Source organism: Drosophila innubila, chromosome X (genome assembly GCF_004354385.1).
Source record: "Drosophila innubila isolate TH190305 chromosome X, UK_Dinn_1.0, whole genome shotgun sequence".
NCBI lineage: Eukaryota > Metazoa > Arthropoda > Insecta > Diptera > Drosophilidae > Drosophila > Drosophila innubila.
The window spans coordinates 10,117,448-10,139,810 of record NC_047626.1 but is presented as its reverse complement, the minus strand read 5'-3'; the positions used below and the strand labels follow the sequence as shown (position 1 = coordinate 10,139,810).

At 40.4% G+C, this 22,363-nt stretch overlaps 2 protein-coding genes across 3 annotated transcripts; one reads left to right on the top strand and one right to left on the bottom strand.

The window, feature by feature from the left end:
* Positions 1-6: 6 nt before the first annotated feature.
* Positions 7-19,779, top strand: LOC117793543 (E3 ubiquitin-protein ligase Ubr3). The gene is made up of 11 exons (XM_034633881.1): positions 7-712; positions 3,889-4,625; positions 4,688-4,916; positions 5,571-5,983; positions 6,064-6,222; positions 12,978-15,956; positions 16,453-16,876; positions 17,400-18,283; positions 18,990-19,121; positions 19,200-19,339; positions 19,408-19,779. Exons 1-11 carry the CDS (start codon positions 43-45, stop codon positions 19,523-19,525), a joined length of 6,885 nt encoding a protein of 2,294 aa, XP_034489772.1. The 5' UTR covers positions 7-42; the 3' UTR covers positions 19,526-19,779.
* On the bottom strand, positions 7,105-12,640 carry LOC117793546. 2 transcript variants are annotated; one of them, XM_034633888.1, is made up of 5 exons: positions 12,223-12,640; positions 11,805-12,137; positions 8,185-8,903; positions 7,722-8,111; positions 7,105-7,654 (listed from the first exon to the last, which is right to left on the bottom strand). In XM_034633888.1, exons 1-5 carry the CDS (start codon positions 12,478-12,480, stop codon positions 7,360-7,362), a joined length of 1,995 nt encoding a protein of 664 aa, XP_034489779.1. In that variant the 5' UTR covers positions 12,481-12,640; the 3' UTR covers positions 7,105-7,359. The 2 variants fall into 2 exon arrangements, with proteins under 2 accessions (XP_034489779.1, XP_034489780.1); XM_034633889.1 differs by lacking the exons at positions 11,805-12,137; positions 12,223-12,640 and adding exons at positions 9,401-9,565; positions 9,632-10,720.
* Positions 19,780-22,363: the final 2,584 nt, after the last annotated feature.

Genomic DNA, 22,363 nt, shown 5'->3' with positions numbered 1-22,363 from the left:
GCGACGTCAGCGATATCAATAACACACAAATAATACATCAGCATGGATGAAGATGACAACATATCCAATGCTGATATAAGTATCGATGACGACGAAGATGAAGATCAACAGCAGCAGCAGCAGCAGCAGAATAACAGACGCCAACCGCGTACAGAGCGTACAGATCGCAACGATGATGATGATGAGTCCTCGGATGTGGAATTGCCAACAGCTTATGAGTTGCAGTTTCAGCTAGCAAATGTGGCCAGCAGGAGCGCAATTAGTAGCAGCAGCAGTGGCGGCAGCGGCAGTGCCGCAGCAGATGCCACTCGGCCAACGCGCAACGCAGCCGGTTCAGGAACCGGGTCCGGAACTGGCACTGGCACTGGAGGATCAGCCGGCAATTCGCCATTTCATGATTGGGACTCACAAACCACTGCACGCAGCAGCAGCAGCCAGACAAATGCCGAGGAAACGAACGATGGCAGTGCGGGGAATTCGGGGGCAAAGCCAAGCTTCTTTTTTGGCACCTCATCGTTCATCCTACGCAGTCGCAAGGAGGTGGCCGCCCTCATCAATCGCGAGTGCTGCCGTGGCAGTCCAACGCCAGATTTGGACTCAATTATGGATACGCTTTTCAATCCCGGCACACCCATCGATAATCCCGACAATATTGAGTGGATACGTTGGTTAATTGCTGGCGGTCGCACGCCAAAGGAATTTGTCAAAATTGGTGAGTATAACAAAAGATACATATGTATGTGCGTACATAGTATATTCATAGAAAAGATATTAAACAGAGATGGAACGAGAGATAGTGTGTGCGTGTGAAGCGTATCAGTAGCGAGTGGGAAAGAGAGAGCGTAATAACAATGTAGCTAATTTATTGAATTATGTTTATCGATATGTTTTTGATGCGACCATGGCTGATGGCTAAGCAGCTGATCGCTCAAGTCGTTGCCCCTGAAATTTGCTCTGTGTTGTGCTTGTATGCGTGCGTGTGTGAATGTATTGGTGTGTGTATATAGAGGCATACCTGTGCGCTTAATAGCGACTGCTGAATGTTTTTGTGTGTAAAATGGTTGTAGGGCACGGTATGGCACGCAAAAGTAAAAGAAAAAAAAAAGCAAGGTGCAAGCAGCGTGACAGTGCAACGCCATGGTAACAGGCAATAACAACAACACACATATGTACTTGCATACACACAGACAGACAGTTGGTCTAGTAATTGTTTTTACAAAATAATAAAGAAAATCATTCAGTTTTTGAATAATTAAACCTAATGGATCTCATTTTATTATTTGATAACTATTAAAAAAAAAGCCAAAAAATATTATTTTTATTTTGTACCACTTTTATTTTGTCAAAACAATAACTTGAGCAATTGTAGCACTTAATCAAACGCATACACATAATCTCAGGCACATCGGTTAACTTTCGTCCATTTAGCACAAATTTAATCTGGCTATATTATCAACATATTTACAATGCTGCGTTTGCCAGTCAGTGCCAGGCATTGTGCGTCGCGGGCATTGGCAACCCTAACCCCCGTGTATACACGCTGTCCCACTTGTCACACGCACACATGTACACATCTAGCTGTTGCACCTTGTGCTTGTCAGCTGTTATTCACTTTGCCTTGCGTAATGCTTCCGCAGCATCCGTCCAAATACATACATACATACGCGCACGCATATGCAGCTGCATGCGTACATGAATGTATGGGTGTGTGCGTGTGAAATTGTTCCTTTTTGATGCGACTGGCCACCCTTGTCACTTGCATGGCTGCAAACGAATGTTAAACAGAGACAGAGCGACAGAAAATTGTTCTCATTTATAAATTTGTTGCTCATTGTTGTTGCTATATTTTATTTTAGCTGTAATTTACCAAGAAGTAACTACATCTGTTTGTATGTATGAATGTGTGTAACAAAAAAGAAAATCATTTCAAACAATTGCAAAATTGCAAATGAAAATGCTACATGCTAGTGCCATGGAAACACACACACTCAAATGTCGGAAAGACACACACACACTTACACACTTGCCTGGCGGTACACTGGGAGGAAAAGTTTATTGACCGTCATTGTTGTTGATTTGACAATTGTTGACACGCCATGTTTTATGCACAGTGTTGCCACCGTTCAAGCAATATAAACATACATATGTATGTATGTACATGTATGTATGTACACAACTTGCATTATAAATGACGTCTTTGCACCACTGTGCCAATCTGCATGCAGTTGTTGTTCGCTCTTCTTGTTCTACTTTTTGGGGCCTTGCAATTGCTTGTTGACCGTTATTGTTGTTGTTGACAAAAGTTTACACACACACACACACACATTCATACATTGTACATTTGCTTTTGCTCATTGAATTCGTTGAAAATTCTTCAAATGGCGATTTAATCGAATTTCGTCAAAAGCTTTGCGTCAACATCGGGTCAGGGCGGGGCAGTAACAAGTGGGAGGAGAGGAGCCCCACGCAGGGTTGCATGGCAACTTGTCGATCGCCATTGTCAATCAATTTTACTGTTTCGCCGCCGCATTCACCACTGTACTAGTTGCCATTGCTATTTTCTTTTGCTTCTGCCCACTTTCGATTGATTTCCTTCCGTATTCAGTTGACCTTTTAGCCGAGTGGGCCCAGCCAATGTAAAAGTCAAAGACAAAGTCACGCAACCGAAACGACAAACATTAAATATGTCAGCAGCCGATGAGTGCATCATACTTATTTTTGGAATGTAATCAAATCAATAACAAACAAAAAAAGACCGACCCCTCCATATCAACCAACAACAACAATGAATATAAGTTTTTTCTATTCTAATTCACTGCTGGGGCTGTGACTGGTATGCTGATCACTCCCAAGTAGCAATCACGAATTTCTCTTTAATGAATCCATAACCATAACAGGTATTTTTGTCGCATATAATAAATACCGACAAACCGATTGATAAATGTTTCATATCGATAGTTAAAGCTGCATCTATTAATAATGCATTTCCTCATTTCATTTGAAATAAATAAGTGTCTTGAGTTCCGTTGAAACCATTAACCCTCTACTGCGTGCCCATAGAAACATTAAGAAAAATCATTTTTTCCATGCATATATAGGTTTGTTTGGCATATATTAAGAAATATTTGAGCAATTTTTTTTTTTTTTTGGGAAATAGTTTAGGAGACAAATGAAATTTGGCTTCGGTAGTTTTTCCATAAAATAATACATACATATGCATATGGCTTAATCACAGTCAAATTATACGTTTTTATGAAAGAAAACTTTATTTTCTTTTGGAAAAATATTATTCTTCAACAAAAAAATTGTTTCTTGTTGTGAAAACTTCATTTGAAAATTCATTGTTCATCAAGTTCATAAAAAAATCACTTTCGTGCACAAGAGACGCTTAAACAAAGTTCATCAATACACGAAATTAAGCAACATTAGAATTATTTTTAATTTTATTTCTACTAGAAAATAGTGCAAATATAATGGCCGATTATAATCGACTTCGCTGAAGTACCATTTTAAATTAAATAAATTTTGTTAAAAATTAAAAGCCATATATGGCACTATATGCCGTAGAGGGTTAAATTAATACTAGACGTGATGAAATTGATCGATATTAATATATAACCAGATATGATGTTGTATAAAAATAACAAATGTTTATAGTGATGTGAAGAAACATCAAAACATAAATTTTTTAAAGTTGATGCTCTAATTATTTTTATTGATGAAAGTTTTGTCAAGGCACAGTTTAACTATTATAGATATATCGATTTTTATAGTCGATGCTAAAATCGAAGTTCTGCTTTGTGCGCTATCGATATTTATCGTAATTTAACATGATTTTTAGACCACAAATACAACTGATTTTATTTGTACCAAAATTTTCATTTGCAGTTCGCAGCTATGATAACCATGCCAAATGCGGTTTGGTGTGGGTGCCACATGTGGTGGCATATCGATGTCGCACCTGCGGAATATCGCCATGCATGTCCATATGCCGCGACTGCTTTAAGAAGGGCAACCACACGAACCATGACTTTAACATGTTCTTGTCACAGGCGGGCGGTGCCTGTGATTGCGGAGATACATCGGTCATGAAGGCGGAGGGATTTTGCAGTGATCATGGCATTAATAATCGTGTCAATCGAGATCCCGTACCCAACAATCTGTTGGCGGTTGCCGAGGCGATAATGCCGAAATTGTTGTTCCGCTTGCTGCAGCATTTTCGGGAGCACAGTGATGCCTCGTTGCAGGCGCATGCGGTCACCTCATATTCATGCGAGGCATTTGCCAATATGCTGATCGATTTGAACAACATGGGCGAAATAATGCGCAAGGTGATGACGAGGACGTTAATAAATGCCGATGTCTATTCGTACTTTATGGAAACACCCTGCCAGGATACGCGCAATGGGCGATTTCTTAAAGCGAATCGCGAGAAATACGAGGATGCCGTCAATCGTTTCCCCAATCCAGAGCCACCGGATGAGTATCGTGATCTGCCAGCGCTTGGCAACAAACTGGTGCATACCACACTCCTCGAGGAATTCATATTTTGGACATTCAAATTCGAGTTTCCGCAAACGTTAGTTTGCTTCCTCCTCAACATGTTGCCCGATCAGGACTATAAGGTGTGTTTACAAATATATACAATTAAATTGTATCGTTTTCTAATTCAAATTCGTAATTGCAGGAGCATTTGACACGCACATTCGTGATGCACTACAGTCGCATTCCATCCGTGCTGGAAATGTCCCGGGATCCCGACACGCTCAGCAATCGTGTCGTCCATATGAGTGTTCAACTCTTCTCCAACGAGAGTTTAGCCCTGAAGATGGTCAATGAGCTGTCGCTGCTGCATGTGATGATCATTAGTTTAAAACTCATGATGTCCAAGATACTCATACAGAATACACTGCATGGTAAGTGTTAAACTATTATACTCATTAAGTACCTAGTGGACTAGGGTATATTGTACGAGTATGTAACAAGAAGAAGTAAACGTGGATGACCTCTCTAAAAAATATTTATACATATTCTTGATCTGCTAAAAGTCATGATCGTCTGTCTGCATAAATATCTGTATCTTAAACTCTAAGAGCTAGAGTGACTAAAAGTGTTATACAAACTTCAAAGGGCAAGAGTTACCAAAAAAGACTGCTTAGACTTTTTCCCGCGGGCATCAAGTTTATTTTCTGCCCCCACAATTATATTAAACAACTGTATCTCAGCGCCTTTCGGAGCTAGAGACTTCAAATTCAATGAGCACAAGCAGTTTACACCCATGCACATCAAAGGGCTTTCAAAATTTGGCCACGCTCTCTTCCGCCTCCGCAAACCGTGAAAAACTTCACCACATCCAGAGTTTTTAAAATAGAGCCCTCGTTTTGACGGAGAACATGTCATTTTATTTTTGTCAATTATCCCATTTAAATTCATCAAGATCAGAGGGAAGATGTATTCAATAATTTGTAATATATACTTATTTATCTGATAGTCGGGAACTCGACTTTAGAACTCTTTCTGTCTTCATTAGTGGACTCTTTTTTAAATCGTTTACTTGATTTCTTTTGCAGATCCCACTAAGAATTTCCACTTTGTCATCGACTGTACGCGTCAGGTGATGAAGGATCATTGCTATTGGCCACTCGTCTCGGACTTTAACAACGTTCTGTCGCATGAGTCGGTGGCATTAGTCTTTCTACGTGATGACAACCTCATCGATATGTGGTTTCAGTTTCTTCAAATGCTGCAGGGCATGAATGTGAATGTCAGGGAAACAGCATCCCATGTGGAATTCGAACCGAATAGTTACTATGCGGCATTCTCATGCGAACTGGAGGCGAGCGCATATCCCATGTGGTCAATCATCTCCCATCTGCAGGACGGCACACATGCCCATCTCGCCAAGAAGATCATCAACTATTGTGTTACGACACTGCACGAATGGCTCGACTCGATTTACTTTAGGGAGCCAAAACTCTCGCTGGTACAAACAAGATGCCTTTTTATCAATCCATCAAATTATCCAATTTTTCTAATGTGCTTTTTATTTTTTTAACCTTGCAGGAGGAAATGATGCAGGCCTCATTTCATTTTCCACTGCATCGCTATCTGGCCGCCTTTGTCTGTCAAGCGGTCACCAAAATGGGCATCAGCCTCAGCGAAGTGTTGCCCTCACGTCCCGACATTTTACCCCTGCTAATGATACATCCTCTACGCGTACAGGTGAGCCCACAAATTCAATTTAAACCCCTGTTTGTGTAGGGTATTTCAATTGTTTTTAATGCTGTTGTTCCCATTGCTAAAAAAAAAAAATTGAATTGAGTTTAAATTGGGTAAAGTTCTTTTAGTTTATCGAAGCCAAGATTGTTTTTATATTGGAAATAGAGATCTGCGAAGATTTCCTAAATTCACGAATTCACTTTTGAAATTAGAGTGAAAACTTAGTTGATATCTCTTTAGATTTGCTTAAAGTTCATTCGGATGCAATTAATTGCTCTTTTTATATTTATTAATTCAGGAATTTCGAAGCTCTTCATTCCGTTTAAATACTGGGGATAATCCAATTTTATTAATATTAAAGTTTCTTCTTTTATTGAGTTTGTTTTTATATACATAGTTGACATTTTAGCTTGAAAATATCAAAGATTTGAAGTGAAGTCAGTACTGTTCTCAATTCCGTTTCAACAGAAACGAGCAAAAGCTAAAATAATACTAATTGATTTCTCAAATTAAAATTTCTCTTTATATAATGTCGAACAATTTAACTTTTGAATTGAGCATCTTTATAACCGCAAATTCCAAGCCGTTCCCACTGTCAATTGCATTTATAAAAGAATCAAGGCGAAATTGAATTCTGTTTAGTTCGAAACTCATTCAATTTTGTGCAATCCTCAGCAATAACTGAATTTCAGTTCTGTAACTTTTGCATCGAAAACATTCATGATAAACAGTATTTATCGCTGAATCAGCCTGAAGATCAAATTACGCTAAATGCCAACGCAAAAAAAATAATCAAAGGGCTGCAAAAATAGTTTTCTGATTTGTTATGTTAATATCCGATATCGGTATGTCTCTCGAAAGAACAACAAAGAAAACAATCCAGTGTTTATAATTATTTTTAAATTTTTATTAGTACATATTTCTATGTATACCGATTGTTTTGTTTAAGGCTACAGTTCCAATTTAGAATATTGTTTGTATTCTTTTATTTCTTTTGTGTATTATGCTTTGTTCGTCACAAAAGTTATACAGTTATTTATATAGATAGATTTATAAAGATGTAATTAGTTATAGACCTATATAGAAAGCTATAAAATTATGAGAGGGGAGTAGGGGATTGCGCGTGATACAATTATCCATTTAGGAAATATTCTTTGGCACCTGAACGTGTGGTGTAAAGTCGTAGGTGATGATTTTGGGCGCAACAAAGCCGCCAAAGCCTAGACGAGCCTTATAGTAGATGCCAATGCCGGATAATGGTACTGGCGGATTCGAAACAACATCCTGGATATCGATAAATGGTACCGTACTCTGTGCCGCATCCTTATCCAATCCCGAATTAACAAATTCAATATATTGATTATGCTTCGATTGTGGCAATGAGCTGGCAATTGAACGTGTCGGCACATCCAAATTATGCACACTCAATTTTTGTCTATAAGAGAACAGATATAGAAATATAATAATATTTTATACATTTGCTTAAAAATTCAAAATTATACCTGCGTTCGCCGCTGACATCGGTGTTATCGTTGGATTGCCAGACGCTGTTGACTTCCGGTTGAATAAGTTCTCCCTTTTTGAAATCGAATTCACTGAGACGCGCCTCGAGATTCAGATGTGCGCCCAAAACCCGAAAACGTACGCCAGTTACAACAAAAGTGTTATCATCCGTTTTCTGAATATCATCAAGATCAATGGATCGACTCTCATAGCTCATTGTGTGATAATCCACACCTCGGGCCACATTCCTATCATAGATTTTGTACTCATCGACGGGTTTCCACTCCAGTGTTGAGGCGTTAATGGCCCCGCGAGGCAAAAGACTTCCCTCCTGTATCTGCAAATGGAATACACGATTCTTCTTCACAAAACGCAGACCAGTGACGACTCTGTAAGGATTAGGATTAGAAGTTGTTGAATATGATAAACAAGTTCTGTTCGATATATGTATGGAAAACTTGCCTGTTTTGCTTGACATCAGCAACGGATTCACGCAGATTGAAGAAACGATCGGATTTCATGCCCTGCTCATCGCACAGGCAGAAACAGTAGCTGCAATGCCAGAACAGATAGCGCCACCAACTGTCCACTTTGGTGGTGCCACGCCCACAATTCTGTCGCTGTCCGAGGACACGTCCATTCTCATATTCAATGTATTCGTAACGACGAGTGCTATTCAATGGCGATGGACACACCCACATATCCGAGTCAATATACTGGCAATTGTAGAGGCGACCCGAACACTTTGGCTGTCGGGCGCAATACTTATCCTTGAAGCAACCCTCGCTGCGTGTCGATTGATAATAGGAGCAAGTCTCACGGCATGTCTCATCCCCATTTAAGTCGACTTCATTCTCAATGTAGCCTTGTAGCAATCGTGTCACCTCATCATACGTTACTTTCGATACATGTTTTGTGGGATCACAACGCCACACGATTCTATCAGCACGTCGCATCACCTCTTTCAGTAGATTGACAGCACGCTCTGTACGTTTCTCATAATCACGACGCATTATTTCCGCTTCCTTGGAGAAATTACCTTTGCCATAGACACGTAGCATCATCCAGGAGAACTCTATCATGGTATAGCCCTTCAGTTCGGTTAGGGCAATGTCCGTGTACAGTGAATACACAAATTGTTGGGGCGATTGTTTAATGTTACACATTTCATCCGCTGATTTCTGAAAAATGCAATAAACATGTGTGTAAATACTTGCATGTAATTAATATTAGATACATATGTGATAAGGTATTTAGTTGCATCGTATTTCGATATCAATAACACTTATGACCTGCCATACGTTCCTGCTAAAGCACCCTTTCTCTCTCACTCACACTCACACACACCCACTTGACGTTCCAGTCAAACATCTCAATTACGCTTTAAATTGCGACCTGCCATACGTTCCAATTAAAAGTTCTCACTCTCTTTCAAGTTCTCTCTCATTTTTGATTTGAAATAACAGCGTTAGCGCATTCCATTTCCGTTCTATCGTTGTTGTTGTTGTTGGATGCAAAACCAACAAATTAAGCTCAAAGGGTGATAAGCAACCGATTGAGAGTGAGAGAATGAGTGAGAATGAAAGAAAGAGACCATCAATGTTAATTACTTTTGTAATGTAAATGCACTGCCGATATTAGCAAATACACAGTCATTACAATAATTAGACTAACTAACCACCATCGCCCTGTAGTACATGGCTTGTTTAACCATCATGTACTCGATATCACGAAATACTGCCGACATTGAAAATGTAGTGTCATTGCGCAACACTTCCTCGGTTAGATCCAAAACAGCACGCTCCTCCAGATCTTGACTTGAAATGCGTTTCATTAGAGTGTCCTGAAATGTTTAATTGATTATCGTTTTTGCACACACTCTCCCTCTCTCTATCTCTGTCTGTATTACCTTGTAGAAATCAAAAATGCTATTCAAATGCGTCAAATTACTCTCCAGGAGTGTCCATTCGTAATGATGCATTATGTTGTATTGCTCGCTGAGAAATTTCCTGCTCATTTGCGGAGTATTGATGAATTCGCGATGCGAATCATATACCTTCTTGATCTGTGTCTCTCTGTTGTTTTGGCTATTTGCGGTTTTGCTCAGATATTCCCATAGCGATTTTTCCAATAGGAAATACTCATTCCGCAGGGCATCCACCTCGAGTGCGGGTGTCCGTTGTTGTTGTTGTTGCATATACGATGAATACGCATCAGCATTGCTCGCGAATATCATTATCATCATCCACAGCGATAATGACAACATCATTGGCGCTGACATTGAGATGCTGCGGCGTCCCAAAATATTGCGCGCCATGTTTTGCGCAGCAAACACAAATTTAAGGGGGATTTCCTTTTTTTAATTTTATGCGATATCTCTTTCGTCTTTGAATTCACTATCACCACGGGTTTTTTTTATGCTTGCCGAAAGAGTTGAAAAAAAAGAAGCCAAAACTAAATGAACAAAAGCGTTGCCAGCTTTTTGAAACAAAGACTGCGCTGCTTAGTTTTGTAAATTGTAATTTCTTTGCATTGCACAATACGAATTTAATTTGTAAATTAGTTTACTTTGTTTCTGAAAAGTTTGCACTATTTTATTTGCGTTTCATTTCATGATGTTTCTTTATTCGCATTTATCTTTGTGTCGGTCGCTTCTGTTGCTGGTTGTATTGATACTGTTTGCTGCTTTGCTTTCCGATTTCTGCTTTCGGCCGCTCTGTTGGCTTTTGTGAAATATTTTGTATGTGTGAGTTTTAGATTCTCGACACCACACACAAATCAGAATCAGAAATTACTCCCGCTCGTCGGTATGTTCGCTCCCTTGAGCCACACTCGACACTCGACTCGAATGTGTTTTTTATTTGTTATTCTCGTATTTTTACTTTTCGTTCTCGCTGTTGCTCCGTCGCGTTGTTGCGCTCGTAGAAAATCACTGACTGGGGAGCTCTTGATTTGTTGTGCTGCCAGACGACACGACAAACTGCTGAAAAGTACTTATGTATGCAAGCACAAGTGTGTACTTACTACATATGTACATACAAGCTTCTGTTTGCGTTGATTTTTAGCACACACACAGACAGTTGCACTTTTTACGTAGATTCCATGTGAGTGTGAGTGAGCATAAGCAAAAAGCTTCACATTTGGAGACAAAGGCAACTCAATAGCAAAAAAAAAAAGCTAAGGCGCACGATCAGCTTTATCCTGTTATCGATATACGATTGCTCTTCATTGACGTCACTGATGAGCGATTTTAGTGTGTTACAATCAGCTGTGTTTTGTCCGACAACTTGCGCTCACACTCTCTCTCTCTCTTGTTTTGTCTCTTCTGCGCTCTCGCGTGCCATTTGCTACCACCATATGGCATATGCCCGCTCACTGCAATTAATAACAAAGAGAAACAAATGTGATGCCCAAGCGCTGTTGGGGGCAACGCAGTTGCATTGCCCTCTTCAGTGTCTTCTTTCTGGTCAAACAACTTGAGTTTATTTTGTTTTGTTCTGCTTGTTTGTAAGCCATAGACAAGACCTTTGACCTCAGTGCGTGCATGTGTTTTTTAGAGGGGTACATACGTATGTATGTACATATGGCAGCATTTGCAAATTTGAAAGCAATTTCATTGATTAAATAAATAAATTTATTCAGCGACGCACGAACTGTTTTGCTTATTCGCATGCGTGCTTATATTTACTTATTTATGTATGTATGTACACATGTGTGAGTGTGGCTCATCTTTGACTTTGCTTTGTGTCTGTTGTCCCATTACATTAGCGATGACTAATATCAGAGTTAACTCTGACTTTCTTTTGGGGCTGCCAAATTGGCAAAAAAAGAACAACAATGGCGAAGATGAAGACGAAGGCAATGGCAAAGGCATGCGACACGATTAACGGGCGAGAGACCGGAAAGTCGAGTTCAATTGAGACCACTTCTGGGAACGATTTCTCACAAAACAACAACAATAACAATAACTAACTAAACCAACTTAAATCGGATGAATCATTTCACATGTAGGAAGTATCTTTTGATTGGAATTTGCATCTAGAGTGAATGAAGAATGAAAATATGTATCATTTATGGGTTACCTCATAGTTGTACGCTAGTTGGCTTAATAAATTGCCCGATGACGATGACGAGTTAAGCCTTGACTCGTTACGGCTACCGAGTAATGTCAAATGCAAGCGATCCATCAAGTGATGCACCGAATGAGCATTCGGAGTAACTGTCCATTCGGCGAATGTAACGAGTGTACTCATCTCTAGTTTGTCCTTGTGAGCCTCGTAGCTTTGCATTTGTTGATAGCGCGACGAGATGCGATTCATTGTGTCCGTTATGTCGTTCATTTTGGCTGTTAACGGTACATTGTTGCTGATAAAACTGTTGACTGATTCAATGGCCAACGCCACGTATTGTGAATTCTAAAAGAAAAAGGGAAATGAGGGAAATCTTATCAATAGATACATATGTATGTATAATGAGAGTGATAATTAGTCTTGTTCTTACCTCCGCTTCACTCTGATCTATTTGTCGGCTTACTTCTTTGAGACGCTGCAACACTTTACGTTGCTTTTCGCGCATCAACGGCAATTCAATATTTGCCGCCAGTGGCGATGATTGTACAATATCCCAGGCCTTGAGCACACCTGAGGTTACCTCTTTGACCACATGTAAAATGTCCACAACATCCTCTATGACCGCCCCAGTGGGTGGGGGCTGACTAAAGCTAAACACTAGCAACAACAACAACAGCAGCGGCTGCATGTCTGCGCGTGTGTTTGTGTTGTTCTTCTATTCAACAATACCAACAACTACGACGATGACTGCTCTCACACACAAACAAACAAGCAAACAGACTCACACTCACACACACGCAAACGCAACTGTGCCAGTTGACAAGCAAAACGCGAATGGCGTCAAATGGGAGAGTTGAGCTCGTTTGTAGTTTGTAAGTCTGTGTCTGCCTCTGCCGCTGCTGCTGCCGCTGCTCTCGCTGTTTATTAGTTTTTATTGTTACTTCTTTTTGTTCGTTGAAGACATTTTGTCTTTGTTTTGTTGTTATGCTACAGCTGCATGTCATGGCATAGGTCAAAGCATAAGTGCGAGTGAGCAAACAATAATAACATATGGACCTAAAAAGTGTTGCCACCAAGTTGAAAAACCAACGAACACTAATTTTGAAAAACTGCGCCTTATCGATAAACACAACTTATCGACTGCAATAATTAAACTATGTTTTTTGTTTTTATATATATTTTTAGAGCTTTTTCTACGAAATACTCGCTGGCAAATGGGTGCGCAATGGTCTACAAATCAAAGGTCAGGCCATGACCTACATCCAAGCCAACTTTTGCAACTCCATGGCCGATATGGATCTATTCTTTCTGCAAATCTGTGCCACAAACTTGTCGCAATATTTCTTTCTGCAGAATACCATCGAGCTGTTTGATGTGGGACAATGGCTGGAGACGGCGCCATTGAAGCAGCCACAGAAACCGGAGCAATCATCGATGCTGGAGGGATTCCTCACATTCCTTGCCACCTTGGTTACCAGTCGCACCAATCTGGGCAACGATGAGGCGACGCAGTGCATCATTGAGATTAGTGCACTGTTGTCCACCGAAAATAAGACGCATTCACAGCTGCTCGAACTGATGCCCGAAAGATCGGGTAATGTGCATACCAAGAATTTCGAGACGTTCCTCAAAAAGCTATCCGTCTATAAGGCGCCATCCAGTGGCTCGGAGAATCTAGAACAGGGCCTCTTCACGCCCATCGATGAGGTGTGGGAGGAGTACTATGATCCACTGCATGTCCTCCTTCGTGCCGTCCATCGGCGTGACTTTCAATCGTCGCTGGATCGATTCACCAACTATGTCAAGTCGAAGAACAAGATGCCAGCCAGTGGGAATCTCTGGCCACCGTTCCGACTGCCATTGCCGGTGGGCAGCTCGTTCAGTGATCCCTGCCGTATATTGAACTCTCGTCTCTTCCACTCCACCATCTTGTCAATCTTCTTTCGAGCCGTGCACACCCGTGATGTGTCCGAGCATCTGTTGGCTTTGGCTGTGTTTCTCCTGGAGATTGCCGTGGAGACGAGCAGTGATATCAATGCAGGCGCATCATCGTCATCCACAGCGGGAGCATCCCCCTCGCCCGTGGCAATGGTCGAGTGTGAACCGCAGCATACATCGGGCTATTATTATGGTGGGAATCGACGGGAGCCACCAAAGCTTTTCCATTGCTATCCCACTGACAATCTGAGCTGTAATCTGCGGCATGTGGTCAACAAGGTGTCGTTGAAGTCACGTGATCCACAGGTGACCACATCCAGTTATCGCTCGAATCCGTTCTATTCGGATTTGGACTTTGATGTGGATACGGAGGCAATGCGTATGATTGGCGACACCTATGGACTGGATGATCTTGACGAGACATCGGGTGCCATGAGTGTGGCACGGACACAACAGCAGCGTAACAACGCCATCTCGCGGATGCGCATGGAGGTGGCTCTGGTGCCCGATCTGTCGGTGGTGGCCGAAACGGGTGTTGTCCTGCTGCAGGATAACAATGATGATGGCCACGATGCTGCCATGGATATGAGTCCAACGGCCACAGATTTCCATCATTTCCCATTGCAACAGATCACACTGCCCGAGAGTGGCATGGAGGTGGCCATACGACGTGATCTTCTGCTCGCCGAGACGACAACCAACGAGGAGCGCGAGCGGGAGAGGGAACGTGATAGAGATCGGGATCGAGATAGAGAAAGGGATCGAGATCGGGAAAGGGAACCACGCACTGGATCAACAAACACAAACACAAATACAAATCAAACCAATGAAATGTTCTCACCCACAACGCCCACCGGAAGTGGCATGTTGTTGCCCTTCCAACGTGTCCGATTGCCAGTTGCGGTGCCCAGCAGCAACATGGACATTGTGCCCTCGAATGCACTTGGCGGCGTTGGCGGTGGTGTCGTTGGTGGCGTCGTCGGCGGCGTCGTTGGCGGCATTGGAGTGGGTAATGTGGGTCCGGGCGGTCGGATGGGTTACGATGCCAGCGGTGCTCGGCAACGCACTGAGGATGAGCTGCATATGGATGAAAGCATCTTATCGCTGCTGCTCAAGCTGCATTCCCAGCTGAGTGGCAATCTTGATAGCTTTTCACTCGATGATGGTTCCGCTGCCGCTGCCGCCGCCGCCGCCTCCTCTGCCTCCTCCTCCGCCGCCGCATCCTGCTCCTCCTCCTCCGCCGCCGCCTCTTCATCCATGGAGGTGGACTGCAATGAAGCAAGCACCTCGTCAAGCACTGCGCTGGCCGAGCGTTCACACAGCTCCAGCTACAGCTGCAACTACAAGAACATACAAGTGTCCAGTTCACGAATTGGCGATGGTCCCTTCTTTATCGGGAATCTGTTGCGCAAGATTGCCACCAGGGATGAGCAGTGTGCCCAGAGCATTGACGATATACGCACACGTCTCTGGCCCAATCAGCGAGAGAAACAGGCGGAGGCACGTGCTCGGGAAACCAAGGAGAAGGAGGAGCGACGCAAAAAGGCCCGCGAGCGTCAACAGAAAATGATGCAGGATTTTGCCAATAAACAGAAGCAATTTATGCAATCCGCTGCGGCGGCGGAAAACAACATGGATTACGGTCTAGAGGATGAGGATGAGGAGGCCATGTATGAGGAGCAGCCGCGAGAAAAAGAATACGTATGCATCATTTGTAATTGCACCACGGCGAGCACGGAAACGAATCCCATTGGACTCGTTGTGCTCGTCGAATCCAGCGGAATTGTGGGACACCGACGACGCAACGTGGAACGTCTGCCGTTGCCACTAAATGACGAGGACAAGGAACGTCTGGCGGTCACCACGAACCTGGCTACCGAATTCTCACGACGCACCGATTTGTTGAGCTTGAAATTTGGCGATGAATCCTGGTATCTGTCCAATAATATGGCCTATGACAATGGTGTCCATGTGCAATCGTGTGGTCATCATGTGCATCTCAGTTGCCTGGAGGCATACCTCAGGACCCTCTATACAACGCAACGTCAACCTGTCCAGGATCGTGGCGAATTCTATTGTCCCGTCTGCCGCCAGCTATCGAACTCGGTGCTTCCCCTGAGTCCACAATTGGACAGACCGACGCATCTGGTGCGCACTGGGAATCAACCCTTCGAACAACTTGTCGCCGATCTCACCGATCTGATCAAGGAGAACGAAACGATACCGGTAAGTGGATAGATCAAAGACCCTATAAAGTATATATACTCTTAATCAGCATCAGGCCTTCCCTCCTCTTTAAATCGTGTGTATTTTAAGCTCAACCAAATTAGAAATACTATTTAATTATTTTCAAACTTTGATTCTGCAAAATAGTTCAAACCCTTTATATAAAAAAATAAAAATTGCGCCACAATAATAATAATTTAGATACAATTTTTACCTTAAAATCCTTAAAATCTTATGGTAATTCTAATTATACAAATTAAATGCACATAAAAAAGAATGAAAGAATTTTTGTCCTGACTGACTCACTGATCACAGCCCTTACCATTAGACGTAGGAGGCTGAAATTTTCACACAACATAGCTGAGTCAATTTTATCGTGCAATAAGACGGCGCTTTGAGAAATTTGAACTGCAAGGGGGTCAAAGTTCCCACTTTGGGAAACTGCTCGTTAATATATATTTAAATAAGTTGCTTATATGCGTACCTCTTTTTGTAGCAACCCACAAAGCTGACAGAGGCCATGGGACACGCCATGGAGGTGATGACAAACATTGCCCAGCGAAAGGTGAAATGTGCATCGATAACGTTCCGCAAACTGTTTATCTTTGTGACATCGATTGCACGCACCAATTTGGAGGCGGAGATCATACAACGTGGAGGTTCATTATGCTCCTCGAATGCGACACGTTATAAGCCGAAACGTGATTGTATTGTTCCCTTGTTGCATGTGCTGTCGGTGCATGTCCGCGTCCTTGTCGAGTGGCCACTGTGGAGCAGCTGGGCCTCCTTGGCCGGAATGCCCGTCACGGATACGGAACCATTGCCGGCACATTGCCGAGAGCTTATACCTAGTCTGCTGGCGGATCCCATTGCATTGTTACTCAAATTCATATTGCTGGCGCCGCTGCATCTCGATCAAGGTAAGTAGACAAGAATTTGAAACATGAAATTTTGGCAGAAATTAAAAAAAGAAATATGTGTATAATATACCAAGTATTATATCTTAATCGGAACCGTAATTGAAACCCTAACCGAAATACAGTTTTTTTTTTATACCGAAACCGAAATTATACAAGCCGTAATTACCGATTAGTAACCGATTTATGTATATGTATAATGGTTAGTTTCGGTTCAATACATTAATTTTAACTACGCCTTAAAGTTTTTTTTTTTTTTTTGAAAAAGTCCATGCATTGATTGGATTGATTATAAAAACGAATTGCAGGTGCATATGGATTATTCTATTTAATTTTCAAATTTTTACTATCGAACATATTTATATAAAGATAAATAATAAATTACAAAATTAAATTTTTATCTACATTTTAATTGAATTCATACTAAATCTCTTTAAATGTTATATTTCGCCAAAAGCAAATTGTGACTTAATATATAATTGTTTATTTGATTGAATTTATGACCAATGGAGTTTTCTTTTTGCAGATTATTTCACCTGCATGGTTAAGGTCATGTACAATTTGCTGTACTATCAGATTGTGGTTCAGTTGTGCGTAACTCTCACCGATCTCGAGTGTGATTACATTCTGGTCCACTATGGCAGCCAGGTGAGCGAAGCAGCCGAAGCATCCAACGCCTCTTCATCCTCCTCAAGTGCTGGCACCACATCCGGAGGCAGCCATCATCGACGCAGTAGCTCCACGATGTTTGGCAGCATTCAAAGCTGTGCCGAATTGGGCAGAGCCATGGCCCTGGTATTGAATCAAACGAATCGTTTGTCGCATCTACGACGCGATAGCATACCAAGCACAAGTGCCAGTGCCAGTGGCAGTGCCAATGTCAGTGCAAATGTCAGTGCCAGTTCAAGTTCCAGTTCCAGTTCTAGCAGCAGCAACAGTACAAACCCAACAGGAACAACAACTGCAGCAGGTGCAACCACTACGACAACTACAACTGGCGCAGGAGCAGGAGCAGGAGCTGCTGCCACATCGGAGATCAGTCTCAAGTCCATGGAACTGCAATTGCAATCGTTGTGTCTACCATTTTTACGGATTGCCGCATTGTTGCGTCAACATTTGTATAGACACGAGATGCCAGAGATTTCAGCACCCGGCTTGGAATTTGTGCGACTCGTTTATTATTTGGAATTGGTCACCGATTCCATGGATTGGGATTGCTTCAATGCATCCAAGGGATTGTGCTTTATACCCGGCACGGAGCAAACGTTGCCACAATTCTGGTGCAAGCAGCTAATGGACGTGCATCCGCCCACGGACACTGTCCGTGAGTTGGTACTGATGAATCAGCACTCGTTGTGGCAGCAACCGCGTCTCCTCAAGTTGCCACGTGAATACGAGCGTCTCTTTACGGTAAGTTGCAACAGAATTGCTGCAAGTTAATGAGAGTAGCATACCATAAACCAAAACTAGTGGCAGCTATATGATATGGATTGTTAAGAGCGTACAAAACCAACTTAAATGCATATTCTAACAGTTTGACTAAGATATCTCTAAAACCAAAAAACTTTTTCATACTAAGACTTAATTTCGATTGAGCGTCTCTATTGCAGCTAAATATATGATATATTAAACCGATTTGAACCAAATTTAGTCAGGATCTATAATACCAGCCCAGATGCATATTCTATCAGTTTGGTTCTGATATCTCAACAAACAAAAAACTTTTTAAAACTAAAACTTCATTTTTGATGTATCGTTCCTATGGCAGTTGTATGATATAGTGGTTCGATCCAAAAATAAAAACAAACTTGATCTGCGTATGGTATCCAGAAACCTACATACCAAGTTTAAAGTATCTAGCTCTTATAGTTTCTGAAATCGAAGCGTTCAAACAGACGGACAGACAGCCGGACAGACAGCCGAACAGACATACGGACATGGCCAATCGACTCGGCTGTTGATCCTGATCAAGAATATATATACTTTTAGGGGTTTGCCACGCCCCCTATTGCCTTACCAGGCATGTAACCATACATTCTGCCAAACACATTATACCCTTTTTTGCCCATTTGCTTACTGATTCTGATTTCCATTTAATTTCATGTGTAATCCGCAGTACTATCATGAACGACCTTGCCTCAACTGTTACAAGGTGCCCAAGGAGAGTTCCATTTGTCTGCTTTGTGGCACGATTGTGTGCCTCAAGCAGAACTGTTGCGCTGAGAAGGAATGCTGTGAGGCAGTGCGGGTAAGTGACAGCAACTTGCACCTGTACTAATTAGATAATTAGATAAATATTAATTCAATAATTTCATCATATTAACAGCACACATTATCATGCGGCGGTGGCATTGGCATCTTCCTGGTGGTGACCTCCACGTACATTATTGTCATAAGGGGACGACGCGCGTGCCTTTGGGGCTCCCTCTATCTGGATGATTTCGATGAGGAGGATCGTGATCTCAAGTAAGTTCAAGCTGGAGAATTGAGTACAGGTTTATGATTAAACCATTGTTTTCATCAACGTTTTGCAGACGCGGCAAACCGCTTTATCTGAGCCAGGATCGCTTCAATCTGTTGGAATCACAGTGGCTGTCACATAAGTTTGCACACACCAAGCACACGTGGGTGTTCCATCGTGATCTCTTGTGAAACATGGAAGATCTATTACGCAGCATACAGGAGCTAGTTGGCCAGATCTAAAAGGATATAAAATCGTTATCGTCACCCAATCACGAGACCGAAATTTAAATTGAGAGCGAAACTGGTTCGATACCCAAAAATGAAAATGAAACAAAACAAAACAAAACAAAAAAATGAATGAAGACAAAAGAAAAGAAAAACCAAACTCCTCCACTGGAAGGGGAAATCTATTTAAAACGTTTGTGCTATACAAAAAAAAAAAAGATGAAGAAGAAAATTCAAGTTGCGCCACATCCGGAAAATGGACTATGGATATGAATATATATACATATATATTTGTACATATGTATGCTATATATGTATAGATATATGTGCATACGGTGATGAGCAGCAAATGCAACTGATATTGATATTAAGAGTCATATTTAAAATATACATACGTACACATATACATGCATACATATATATAATATACATATATATATCTATATAAATATATATAGTAAACAATATGTTTTCATAAGATATATAACTATGTAAAATATACATAAACATATTTCACCTACACAAAATATTCGAAACATAAAAATAATTTTCTTAAATATTCAATGTGTACTATTCTCTCTTTCTCTCTCTCTCTCTCTCTCTCACTCTGTCTCTGTCTCTCTCGCTATCTATCTAACTCTCTTTTACTAGTTGCGTTCACACTTACTAAATATATATCTGTATGTATATATGTGTATTTATGTATATATACGTATGTATTTAGTCAGTAAGTATTGATATTTGGTTAGGTTTATTTAAGCTTCACACAGACACCGATACACACACATACACACAACAACAACAACAAAAAACAAGAATATTAAAAAAACAACCTTTGGCCTCATGAGTTTGTGCATGTAAAAAACGAAAACGAAGAAATTGAAATTCATATACATAGTTAAAATATTAACAACGTCTATATACATATATATAGATATATATATATTTATACTTACCAATTCAATATATGAAACATTTAAAAAATAAACAAGGATATAAAAATAATCAAAAATAATAATGAACCCACAAAAATTGTTAACGAAAAGCGTATTGTGAATTTGCGTAGAAAATTAGAAGAAAGAAGAAAAAATGGGCTGAAAAAACGTTAGAATGGCAATATAACAACAATATTGATAATGCGAGAAAATGTTTTGTGAATTTGTTATTAGTTATTAATAATTGTTTAATGTACAATTGTATAAAAACGAACAAATTGTAAAGTGGTAGAGAAAGAGCACGAGATAACATTATTATGATTATGAAGCAGCATAAATTGCAAGTATGGGGAGTATTCCATTACTCTAGCTTAGGTTTTTTTTTATATACAAACTAAAAATTTCTCTTTAATTGGAATCTCAAAACCTAGACTTAAGCAAACTTCGTCAGCTTATCAAAATTTGTCAATTCGTAACACAAGAAAAAAAAGCAGCAAAAAAAATTATAATTCTATATTTATGGTTAAATACATTTAATCAATTGCGAACAAAAATTATTAAAAATTTAATCGCTTTCTTGCATAATTTTTCTCCATCTCTTTCTCTCGCTACTACATCCCTCGGGAACTTTGTCTTTATACAATTGTGTAAGATTTGTTCTTTACTTTTTTTTTTGCGACTTTCCTTTTTTTTTTAATATAGATATATTTGTATTTGTAGATCTAAAAAAGTATGTGTGTTTTTGAATATTTCTATTTATATATTCAGTTCTCTTCGTTGTTTGTTGATCTTTGTGTTTGTGGCGCATTGTAATTGTAAATATTATTAAATAAACAATTCAACTTTCAATTATTGTAATAATCATATAGAGATTTGTGTATACATTAATATATACATACATATGCATACGTATCGACAATTTGTAAATTTAAGAAAAATCGTCAAAGTTGATTAGCGAAAACAGATGCAGATATATACATACATACATTCATAAATAACATACATCTACATACTTAATATAGAAGAAAAAAAATGAAAGTAATTTTTTTTTCGCTAGCTCTTAATATATCGAATTTTTGGTTTTGCGTTGACATAATAACAATTATAATATATATATATAGTGTATATTAACGTATATAAAGATATAAATATATATATATACATCAAATTATACTGGCTTAATGTATCGATGGTTATAGCACATGTGCATCAAGCGCAATCCCCTAAATAAATTGAATATAAACAATTTATGAATAATAAATACAAGATGTTTAAACAAACGATGTTGCTTTTAATCAGAGTTTTTTAATTATATAACGGAACGAACGGAATGGAACAATTCTTTGCCGGCCCATATGTACATTTGTACATCTTGACCACCACATTTTTTTTTTAATTTTTTTTTTTTTTGGATGGAGGGGAGAGACACGGGACCGCCAAGCATTCAAAATAAAGAGCAATTTGACATTTCACTCAGGGCGAATATGATGTTCACAGTCGCATCCAAATAAGACAGTGCGTAGCTTTTGCTTTCAATCGGAATCAAAATTTTAATGTGCAAACAAATTGAATATCTATTGGCATATAAAGAAAACCCAAAAACCCAGTATATAAAATAACAAATTTCAATCGCAGCTTTTACAATTTAAATGGATGCAGCGAATTTGAATGCCTGCAGAAAACAGAGATCTGGCAGCGCTATGACAACAAGGTTGCAGCCATATTGTCGACCCTTAGATTGTGTGCAGGCAACAAATGCAGCTGATGTCAAACGAACAAGGAAGCTACCTGTTAAAAATGAAAAGCAACCATTTAACATAAAGTGCAACACCCAGTTGCAGTCAGCAGCAGCGGCAGCAGCAGCAGT

What these genes read in the sequence shown, in the direction of transcription:
- LOC117793543 (XM_034633881.1), top strand. Translation starts at nt 43, where the DNA reads ATGGATGAAGATGACAACATATCCAATGCTGATATAAGTATCGATGAC. An exon ending in TACATCCTCTACGCGTACAG is followed by an intron (nt 6,223 to 12,977) that starts GTGAGCCCACAA and finishes ATATATTTTTAG; the next exon opens with AGCTTTTTCTACGAAATACT. An exon ending in AATACGAGCGTCTCTTTACG is followed by an intron (nt 18,284 to 18,989) that starts GTAAGTTGCAAC and finishes TGTAATCCGCAG; the next exon opens with TACTATCATGAACGACCTTG.
- LOC117793546 (XM_034633888.1), bottom strand. Translation starts at nt 12,480, where the DNA reads ATGCAGCCGCTGCTGTTGTTGTTGTTGCTAGTGTTTAGCTTTAGTCAG. An exon ending in AACTAGCGTACAACTATGAG is followed by an intron (nt 8,904 to 11,804) that starts GTAACCCATAAA and finishes TGCATTTTTCAG; the next exon opens with AAATCAGCGGATGAAATGTG. An exon ending in GCTGATGTCAAGCAAAACAG is followed by an intron (nt 8,112 to 8,184) that starts GCAAGTTTTCCA and finishes TAATCCTTACAG; the next exon opens with AGTCGTCACTGGTCTGCGTT.